This window comes from Acinonyx jubatus, chromosome D4 (assembly GCF_027475565.1).
Source record: "Acinonyx jubatus isolate Ajub_Pintada_27869175 chromosome D4, VMU_Ajub_asm_v1.0, whole genome shotgun sequence".
Taxonomy (NCBI): Eukaryota; Metazoa; Chordata; class Mammalia; order Carnivora; family Felidae; genus Acinonyx; species Acinonyx jubatus.
Window position 1 is genome coordinate 31,588,809 of NC_069391.1, and position 11,192 is coordinate 31,600,000.

Genomic DNA, 11,192 nt, shown 5'->3' on the forward strand with positions numbered 1-11,192 from the left:
GAAGTAAATGAGATAAGACCTGGTGACAGATGGGGCATGGGTGGTAAAGGAAAAGGAGATAAGGATTACTCCTGGACTGAACATACAGATGGATGAGTATATCGTTAACCAGTACACAGAGCAGGTTTGCATAAAATTTTCATCTGTCCTGTCTTGGATAGGTTGGGTTTGCAACGCCTTTGAGACATCCAAGTGAAGACATAAGTCAATCGGAACAAGGAGAAGAGGTCAGGGAGTCTTTGGCATATAGGTGGTAACTGACATTTCTGCCTTACCCATTGTACACGTGCCGAATGTAAGGGCCCACGTACTCCCACCAGTCATACCCACTAGCTCGGCAGCCCATATGGTGAGAAATAAGATAACACCAGGGATGGCCCTTAAAACAGTGAGTTTCTCCTCCACTAGACTCTCCTGAAAACCACACTGACTCAAAGACAACTTTATCTTACCACCTCCCACAGGCCATCTGCTGTCAAGTCCTCTCAATTCTACTCTCCAGACCATCCTCTACTCTTCACCCTTCTGCTACTGTGTCTTAGTTAGGCCCTCTAAACCCAGCCTCCGCTCAGTGATCTTCCTAAATATTATGTCTCCTTCCTTCCCTACCTTTTATTTGAAATAATAATGAGGTTAATTATAATAACAGCTCATATTTATAGAGTGCTTTAGGCACTGTGTTTAAATCTTTTCATGGGTTATCTCATCAATGTTCACAAATTTCTAAGACAGGCAGTATTATCATCTATTATTATTATTATTATTATTTTTACAAATAAAGAAATGGATGCTTTAAGAGGTTAAGTAACTTGATCAAGATTATATAGCTAGTAAGTGGTAGGGTCTAAATGTGAACCTAGTTTATTTGGTTCTAAAGCTCATGCACTTAGCCATGATGCTCTACACACTCTGTAAACAAGAGAGGAAGAATTACTATGTGAGAGAAGAAAGAAATCACTTACTAAGAGACCTTGGGCAAACTCCTCTTCCATGGCCTCAGTTTCCTGACTTGTGTTGAGAAGGCTGTACTAGATGCTTTCTAACGACCCTCAAGCTCTAACATCGTCTATTTCTATGAGACAGGATGAAGGAGAAAAAGAAGTGGCCCACATTTCCCATCTCTGGGCTCCTAGTGGGATGCCCACCTCTCAAGGTCTACACTGTGTGAGTACTGATTGGCTGAAGCAGCTGAGACCCTCCTTCATGACCCTTCTTAGCCAAACACAAAGTAGCTCGGGGTGCCATCTGCCCAATTATGTTGGGGTTTCCCAGGAATACTGTGCTAGAGAAGCTCCAGTCCAATGGCCAGTCTCGATTCCTAGATGTATCTCCCAATTTTCCTTTGCATTCTGGCCTCTTAGGCAGGTAAAGGAGGGCAAAGGCTGCCCGTGAAACTGCAGCTCCCTCTCCTTACACCTGAATCAGGCTCACTAGCCTCCATTCCTCTTACTTTTCCCCCAAGTTTGGATGCTGGGCTTCTCTGAGGCACTGTCCATATATTTGAATCTGGCTCTTCCCAAAGGTTCTTTATTCAGGACACCAGTTCCTGCCCTCAGATAAATGAGGAGCTCCCCTGCTGCAGAAGTGCTAGGTATACAGAAATAAGAGACACATTGCTCCTTGTGGCCAAAGATTCTTTCCATCCCAGTGTAGAATGTGATTTTGCAACATCTTCAAACCAGAGGTGGAGTCTATGCCTCCATCCCCTTGAATGTGGACTGGCCTTGTGAGTTGATTAACAGAAGGTGGCAGAAGTGATGCGAAAGTTTTGGAACCTAGGCCTCAAGAGAGCTTGTCACTTCTGGCTTTCTCTCTCTTAGAGCACTGCCCTGAGAACGATATGCAAGGAAGATGGTCTAACCTCCTGGAGGCTGAAAGGGCATGAGAAGGGAACTGAGACACCTTAGCCAACAGCCAGCACCAATGTGAAGGACGCCATCTTGGACTTTCTGGCCCAGCCAACCTTCCACCAGCCACATGAGTGAGCCATAGCAATCTAGGAGAGGAACTGCTCAGACAACCCACAGAATTGTGACAAATAATAAATCGTTGTTTTAAGTCACTCAGTTTTTGGGGTCTTGTTATGTCACTAGAGATAACTAACACAGAAACCAACAGCCTAACAAGAAAGAACCCATACATGGACTCGGACCGGTTAGTGAACAGAAGCTGGAAAGCTAGTGAAGAGACTATTAGCACAGGCTGAAAGAGCAAAGAGGAAATCACTACTGGAGTCTGGAGAATGGTCCATTGTATAATTCAGTGGCAGAATAAAGGGCAAAATTGGCATAAGTTACCTGTAGTAACTTAGAAGACAGAAAACATACCTAATGAATTTATAAACATGGTTTAGGAGATTTCCAGTTTCAATCACCAAAGAAAATATCAACTGGCCTTTTTAGCTGCGTATGATAAGGTGTGGGGAGAAAGAAAGAAAATTAGGAAAGAACTTCTCAGTTTGCATGTGGAATCTAGAGGAAATATACAGAGCCTAAAATGTGCCGGGTTAGAAACTGTTTCCCATTTTCATTCTTTCCAGCCAGTGAAAGAGTCTCGTAGTAAAATACAACTTATGGATAAAGATCAAATCAAGAGAATTACTGTGCAACCCTGTATTAAGACCTCAAAAATATCTAAGATGGTGTGTTGTAGGCACTCTAAACTAAACAAAAGAACTTTAAGAACTTCAAGGGCATTTTACTACAGCAGCCTGAGCCACCCAAAATAGAGAGAGGCCTGTCCGGGAAATAATTATGGATGTAGTTTTTTTTAATTAAAAAAAATTTTTGTAATATTTATTTATTTGTTCGTTCGTTCATTCATTCATTTATTCTGAGAGAGTGCATGAGCGAGAGGGGTGCAGAGAGAGAGGGAGAGACAGAGAGAGAGAGAATCCGAAGCAGGCTCCACACGGTCAGTGTATGGAGCCCTACGTGGGGCTCAAACTCACAAACTGTGAGATTATGACCTGGGTCAAAACCAAGAGTCATATGCTTAACCGACTAAGCCACCCAGGCACCCCTGGATGTAGTTTTAGAACATGGAGTGAACCCAATCAGATTCATAGGAAACCCAGAAAGTTTCGGGGTAATTGCATCACAAAGAGTATCACCAGCTTGAACTGCTGAGGCAGTTCAAAACAAACGGGAGCCTCTGGAACCTCAAATTCCTATTGATCGGAAACAGGCTGAGAAAGCTATTTAACTGCAAACATGGGCTATGTCTTATGGAAAGGAAGATGTCTCAGAGAGCAGAAATGAAAGCCCAGGTGGAAGAGCCAAGTGACAAGGAAACCACACACAGGGGTAAAACCATAGCCTAATCAAGGAACATTCCATACTTCAGAGTAGGGGACCTGCTAAGGTATAGCCAGCTGGCTTTCAGAATTGCTATGGGCTAGTGACTGTTAGGTGCCTCTCATTTCTCCCCTTGTGCAGCAAGGGTGTCTACTATGGTTATTTTGTCCCTGCCTCACCATTGCTTGTTGGGTGTGTTTGGGGGTTGATAATGTGTGTTTGGTTGACTAGTCCCTGAACTGGAATGATTCACACCTGGGGAAACTTGACAACATCTGGACATGACATATGCCTCAAGAGCCCAAACTTCAAGCTTCATGTGGTGACTGAGATGACATTTTTGGGTCCTGAGAAAACAGTGAGAATATTGTGCCTGCGGGAGGAATGTGAATAATCTGTGGCCCTAAAGGACCTGTGCTAGAGTGTTCAATAGTCGAAAACTGCTTCCATCTTAGTGTGCACAAAAGTAGAGTATATTTCTAAATCACATTTAGTGTCAGGCTGGTCATATAATTTGCTTTGATCAATAGAATGCAGCATGCAAATTTTAGAGCCTATTCCTGAAGAGGTCCTGTAGCTTCTGCCTTTGCTTTCTTAGAATGATGCCCTGTGACCACTGTGTGAGGAGGCCAGTCTAGCCTAATGGAGGATGAAAGACCATGTAAAGCAGAGTCAAGGAATCCCAGCTGATAGCCAGCATCAACTGCCAGACATTCAAGTCAGTCTATCGTAGACTGCCCAATTCAAGTGACCCTCCGCCTGTATGTAGTCACATGAGTGACACCAGGTGAAACTGTAGAGGAACTGCAGTTCCAACCCACAGAGTCATGAGAAATAATAAATTGTGGTCCTAAGCCACTTAATTTTAGTGTAGTTTTTGTTTGTTTGTTTTTTCATATAGCAGCGGATAAATGAAACAACCCTGATCTTAAGATCTTGTAATCTATAGGAAAAAATAGACAAATAAGCCAGTAATAATCACAATAAAAGGTGGCGATCTTTCTAACATGGAGGTGCAGAAGGCCTATGGGAGCATATAGCAGGAAAATGAAGGCTTGGTTAGTGGGGAGGTATGGCTGTATAGAGGGAGGAACATTCATCCTGAGATCTGAAAAATAAGAGGCATTTTTATCCATAGGGATAGAGGGAATGTAATATGCAGTGACCTCAAGCTAAGAAGGCATTTACTCAAATTCAGCATGGTTGGTACATCATGGGAGTCTAGTTAACACTACCTGAATGAATATATAACAAGGCATCAGACCTCCTTAAAGTATACCTTGCTGATGCATTATCACTACAAAGTGGGTTATGGAATTATATTCTGGGTATGTTTATGATAATTCATGTGTGCTTTTATGTAGTTGTTTTTGGCTAGATCATCAGTGTGGTTTAATAATAGTAGTTACTGAAGACCTACGATGAGTCGTGGGCTATGATACGTTTTCTACATTAATTATTTTATTTCCATTTATAACTGCCTTGCAGGGTAGAGTATGCCCTCATTTTCTTTCTTTTTCAAAACTGAAGTATAGCTGATACACAACGTTACCTTAGTTTCAGGTGTACAACACAGTAATTCTGTCATGCTATGCACCACAAATAGCTGCCATCTGTCACCATACAGCACTATGACAATACCATTGAGTATATTCCTTATGTTGTACTTTTCTTTCCCATGACTTACTCATTCCATAACTGGAAACCTGTACCTTCCACTCCCCTTCACCCGTTTTGCCCATTGTCCCACTCCCCTCCTCTCTGGCAACTATCAGTTTGTTCTCTGTATTTATGAGTTTATTTCTGCTTTTTTTGTTTATCCGTTTGCTGGTTTTTGAGTATGCCTCCCCATTTTATAGCTAAGAAAATTAAGGTTCAGAGAGATAGAATGAATTGTCCAAGCCCTGAATCGGGTCACCATGAGATCTAATAGACTTGTTTCTGGGGTCCACAAAGTCAGAACTATGTTTATAATAATACTAAGACATTAATTGCCTTTTCACTATGTTGGCATTTGCACTTAGATTCCTGGAGGGTTCTCACTGTTCCCTAATTTATAAGAATGGCTCAATATACTTAAATTGCTTCGTGCAAATATTATAATATACACTGAATACCTGTCTTCCTTCTGGGAAGTTGGAGTCATAGTATATGCTAGAGATGTATGGTACCTATATCCCTGACCCCATAAAATTCCTGGAGTCCTAAGTTTAGGTTTGCTTTCCTGGTAGATAAAAGGCTAACTGGTTGTCACAATTCATTGCTGGAAGAAGAACTGAGCATGTCTTATGTGTGATTCCACTGGGAGAAGACTCTTGGAAGTTTGCACCTGGTTTCTTCCAGACTTTGCTCCATGTGCCTTTTCCCTTTGTTGATCTTGATTTGTAGCCCTTTGTTATGATAGATCCCACCTGTGAGTACAAACACATGCTGAGTCTTGTGAGTGCTCTTAGCAAATTACTAAACTGGGTGGGGGCGGGGCGGGGTCTTGGGGTCGCCCAACACACTAAGTGAAATCTAAACAGGATAAATTCCCCCAAATCCATCTCAAGACACATCATATTAAACTACTCAAAACTAAAGATAAAGAAAAATCTTGAAAGCAGCCAGAGAGCAGGGACATGTTACCTGGAAACATTACCGAGGAACACCCATTCGAACGACTGGATTTCTCATCTGACACCATGGGGGCCAGAAGAAGGGGCACGGCCTCTTTCAAGTGTACATTCTGGATCTGGCTCACCAACTTGTTTAGGAATGAGACAAAAACCTCCTCAAAGGAAAACTCAAAGAATTTGTTGGTAACAGAGCTATCCTTAAATACTGACTAAAGAAGTTTCTTCAGACAGAAAAGAAATGATAAAAGAAGGAATCTGGAGCACGAGGAAGGAAGATGAAACAAGAGGAAAACAGAACTCTGGGTACAAAGAAGAGAGTGTCCTTTTCCTCATGGCTTTTATAAATTATATTTGATGACTGAGACAAAAATTAGAATGCCATCTGATAATCAATGATATTTAAAAGCGGGGAAGGTAAAGGTACCTAAATGGATGTAAGGTTTCCACATTTCACTCAAAGTGGTAAAATGTTGGGGCACCTGGGTGGCTCAGGTGGGTGAGCATGCGACTTTGGCTCAGGTCATGATCTTGTGGTTTGTGGGTTTGAGCCCTGTGTTGGGCTCCACACTGCGTGCAGACCCTGCTTGGGATTCTCTCTATCTCTCCCCCCTCTCTCTCCCCCTCTCCCACTTGCACACACATGTGCTTGCTCGCTCTCTCTCGCTCAAATTAAATAAAAAAATAAACTTTAAAAAGTGGCGAAGTGTTATTAGTTATAAGCCATATATATATATATATAGTTATAAGCCATATATATATATATATACACACACACACACACACACACACACACACATGTATATATATGACACATGTAAGTATATGGTAATACTCAGAGCAACCACCACAAAAACTGTAGAAAGAAATACACTCAAAAACACTATAAATTAATCAAGATGGAATCCTAATAGATGCTCAAGTAGTCCACAGGAAGGGGAAAAAAGAAACACAGGAATGAGAATCAGAGGAAATAAATGGAAAATATATAATAAAATTGCAGTCTTAGGTGCTGCCATAATTACCTTAAATGAATTGGAATAAATACATCAATCAAGAGAGCCCACAGTCCACGGGTTGGCATCAGATAACAAGGGTACCTACCATTTGGCTTTCTGGGGTCTGTTCCCTGCACATCTGGGGGGCTGTTCCCAGCCTCCCTCTGGGGGGCTCTGCCTGGAGATCCTCGACAGCCTCTCCCCTCAGGGTCCTGGGCTGCGCTGCTGGTGGGATGCTGTTTGCTGGGGGTCCAGCTCTGCCTGTGGGGCTCAGCCTGGGTGCTGGGCACACAGGGAGGGGCTTGGGATCTGCAGGAATCTGGGCTCAGCCTTCCCTTCTGCTGTTCTGCCTCTCTTCGTTTGTTTTCTTCCTCTCGCTTCCTGGAAGCAAAGCCAAGGGGAAAGAGGAAAAAATTAGAAGAGTGTGACCCATTCAAATATTCCTGAGTGAGATTTAAATTTTATGAGGAGCTACCACATCACAGGAGGGATTTGGAAATTCATGATTACCACAATGTCACAATTTTCAGTCTTTTCTGCAGACCTTAGAGCTCAACAGAAGATGAAGCAGAGAAGAATCTTATAGATCAGACTTTGCCCAGCTGGGGCACACATGATGGAAAACTATGTTTGTGAGATATGACAATCCTAAGGTGTGTTGTGCGCCCAAGCTTGTGTGGGATCCCTGCCTGTGACTCCACGCCTTTTTCTCCTATTCCAGAAAGCACATCAGAATGCTGCTGAGAGTGCCAGTCACAGGGATGACCTTTAATCTTCTCTATTTCTTAAAAAAGACCATCGGCAAACCTTAGGATTATATGAAACGATTACTTACAAAGCACCTCATAACTGATTATAATACACCTGTGAGTTGCCACATGGCTATCCACAGCTCCAGCTAAGGAGGCAAAGCCACTCATTTTGCAGATGAGGTCCAGAAGGCAGAAGGATTTTCAAAAAGTCATACACAAGTCGTGGTGGCGAGGCTGGCACCTGTGGATAGCAACGGACTAGAAGAGGGCTGGCCAGGAGAGGCCAGGAGGAGAAACGAGAGGCAATGGGAAGAGGATGGGTCTGTGACAGCCCAGTTCCAGAAAGGGGCAAGTTGCCTGAGGATGAAGGAGCTGAGTTAAGGACAAGGTTTGTGTGACCAATAGCATCAACTGGTAGGGATTTCTAGGGGAAAGAAAGGGGGAAGAAAACTAACATTTATTGAGCATCTTCTGTACTGGGTACTGAGGACCATGGGGTTCGAGCCTCCCCAGAGGAAACTTCCATTCAGAAGGGACACTGAGGAAACAAAGACCTAACAAATAACGGAGGAAGTGCTCTGCTAGTGTGCTTGCACAGAGCAAGTAGTGATTAGTTTTGTCTGGAGGAGTCCGGAAGCTCCCAGCTGGGGCTTCTCAAAGATGTGAAGTCTGCTGGGGCAGATTGGATGGGAATGAGGAGTTCGGTGGGAGGGAGCAGTTTGGGCGAAGGCAAGTAGTGTGGAAAACTGGGTCTGTTTTGCCTCTTCTCATCTTTGAACGATGCTTGCTATACCCAGCAGGCACTCAATGCAGATTTGCTGCCCAGATGACTCAGTTATTGCTCAGGAAGAGAATTAGGTGGCCACATAAGGTTCAGGTTCAAGTAGAATGAATGATTCGGTGTAGTGGAGAGAAGCCCATGCTGGGAAGTATGAGAAATTTTCTAGTCCTGCCCCTGCCAATAACTACATTGAGCCGGTCACTTTCCTGTTCCTGAGACTCAGTTTCCCCAGGTCTGACACTTGTGTGATAGTTTATAACCTGGAATTGATTTAGGGGTCTGTTTAGAAGCCAGATGTCTTTACAAAACCTGGGATATCTTTTGTAACCAGAGAGATGTCTTTTATTGTTATAGTTGGTATCAGAGTCCCTCTTGGGGGAGGGAGGACCTTGTTTAGACAAATATTGTAATCAGCTTCAGAACGGACCTGAGGGCTGGCAGCAGGTGAGACGTTTGGGACCTAGGTGGTGAGTGGCCCTGAGGCTCCAGGGTAGGGCTATTCTGTGGTGCCAAAAAAAAAAAAAAAAAAAAAAAAAAAGAATGTTTGAAGCTCCTGACAGGAGGGAGGAGATGAAAGAACCAGAGAGAGAGAGAAAGGAGGGGGAAGAAAGAGAAGACGGAAGTCTTAGCATTGTGTAGAGCAAGGGCCAGGCCAAAGAGAATCCTCCATGGTGAGATGATGGAGAAGGACTTTACATCTGTGCTCGTCACACTTTAACCCACAGGGTCTCCTGACATCTCATTAAAATCTAGGTTCTGATTTAGCAAGCCTGGAGTGGGGCTCAAGGTTCTGCATTTCTAGGGGCATCTGGGTGGCTCAGTTGGTTGAACTTCTGATTCTTGGTTTCAACTCAGGTCATATATCCTGGTTTGTGAGGTCAAGCCCCGCATCAGGCTCTGCATTGACAGTGCAGAGCCTGTTTGGGATTCTCTCTCTCTCTCCCTCTCTCCCTGCCCCTCCCCTGCTCACATGTTCTGTCTCTCTCTCAAAATAAATAAATAAACTTTAAAAGAACAAAAAAAGGCTCTGCATTTCCAACAAGCACTCAGGTTACACAGGTGCTGCGGGTCCCTTGAACCACACCTTGTGTAACAAGGCTTAAGAGAATAGAAAAGTGTCATATGGACTGTGAACTACACCAAATGGGCTATGAAGTGCGATTCTCCTCAGTGATGCAACTTTTTGTAAGGTCTACTAGGCTCATACCACTTTTTTATAAGCACCCTGACAAGCTGCAGAGCTAAGATACCAGACATGGAAGCAAGAAGCAAGAGTGAGGCAGAGGCACTAAGCCTCTGCAAAGTCACAGAATTCAGATTTCCATAGGCTGTGGGATTTGAAGCAATGCTTGTTTAGATCTCAAGGGACAGAGAAGACCCAGATGTAACCCGCTATCTGGGTTACACTCTGATCTAAAGCCTTGTCCACTTAACTTCCCCTTCTGAAGGTTTTTTGTCCTGTGGTGAAAGCTCCCGATCTGGGGTCCACGCTTGCTCATCTAATGGGTTCCCACCGGCTCCCATCTGAGCAGAAGTGGCCAGATGGGTTGTGCTAACTCCTGTGTCGCTCTGATGTTTTCACGTGACTCTGGTTTTGTTCCACGCTTTGCCAACTGCTGACGCCCGAGTGTGCGGCCCTGCAATCGACAGGCTGGCTGGACAGCCTGTCATCATCAGCGCCTGAGATTCGTACGGATGCTAGCAGGTGCCAGTTCAGGGTGAGCTGTGCGGGAGAAGGCTGCTTTTCAGAAGGTGGAAGCATCTGGGTGGCTGAAGTGCCGCTGATGGATCTAACAGCCTTGCTCCTGGCAGCCAGGGGGACGGCCTCTCTGTTTAGGAGCCCCGATGAAGAGAACTGCTCTAGGAGAATAGTGGTCATTTCGACAGACACACACGTGCGGTTGTCTGGCTTGGCAGCCACATGGATCTCACTGCCATAAGAAGGGCTTTGAGGTGATAAATTAGACTTTGTTGTTTGAGCGGTCATTTCTCTTTCTTTGGGGAAAGCAAACAGCTTTCCTTTTCAATTCCAAGAAGCCACTTAGAATCAGCCCCTGGGCAACCCTTGTTACTGCACACCTTTCTGGGCCTCCAACAGAGACAGCCACAGGGCACACAGGGGATCCGGCCTTTTAGAGTGATCAGGATGTCCAGAAAGCAGGGGCGCTCGGCCTTCTGAAGACTTCTTTGGAAGGGGAGGTTTGCAGGAGGGTGTTGTTTTGTTTTGTTTTGTTTTGTTTCATTTTGGTAGAACCAAGTAAAGCAGATTTGGAAGAAAGGATGCCATTATCAGAATATATCATTAGACCCTCAGTCTGTGAACAGAAATAAATTAATGTTTAAAAAATTGGACTCATTAACAAAAAAAAATCTTCCGGGCGGCACACCGCCCACAACTGTGCAGTTCTCCAGAGCCGTGGCTCTTGATGTAAAAGTAGTGATCACTGGGGAAAAGGGGGGCGGTGGAATTAGAGCTGGGAACGATGCATAACCTGCATCCTATTTATATACCTGCTGCCTTAAAACAAAAGCAACAACGTGGGGTGCCTGGGTGGCTCGGTCAGTTAAGTGGCTGACTTCAGCTCAGGTTATGATCTCACGGTTCGTGAGCTTGAGCCCCACGTGGGGCTCTGTGCTGACAGCTCAGAGCCTGGAGCTTTCTTCGGATTCTGTGTCTCCCTCTCTCTCTGCCCCTCCCCCCACTCACATTCCATCTCCCTCTCCAAAAAGATTAAAACAAACAAACAGAA

The 11,192-nt window shown here is 44.3% G+C and overlaps 1 protein-coding gene across 9 annotated transcripts in view; it reads right to left on the reverse strand.

Annotated features, from left to right (window-relative positions):
- The window catches only part of INVS (inversin), a 154,882-nt gene that overhangs the window by 24,373 nt on the left and 119,317 nt on the right, over positions 1-11,192 (reverse strand). For all 9 annotated transcript variants that reach the window (XR_008291073.1, XM_015068971.3, XM_015068964.3 and 6 more), the window contains one exon: positions 7,016-7,290. Coding sequence is in view for 8 of the 9 variants with exons in the window: in XM_015068971.3 (XP_014924457.1) it covers positions 7,016-7,290 (275 nt within the window). In the remaining variant the exon portion in view is untranslated. The remainder of the gene's footprint in view (positions 1-7,015; positions 7,291-11,192) is intronic.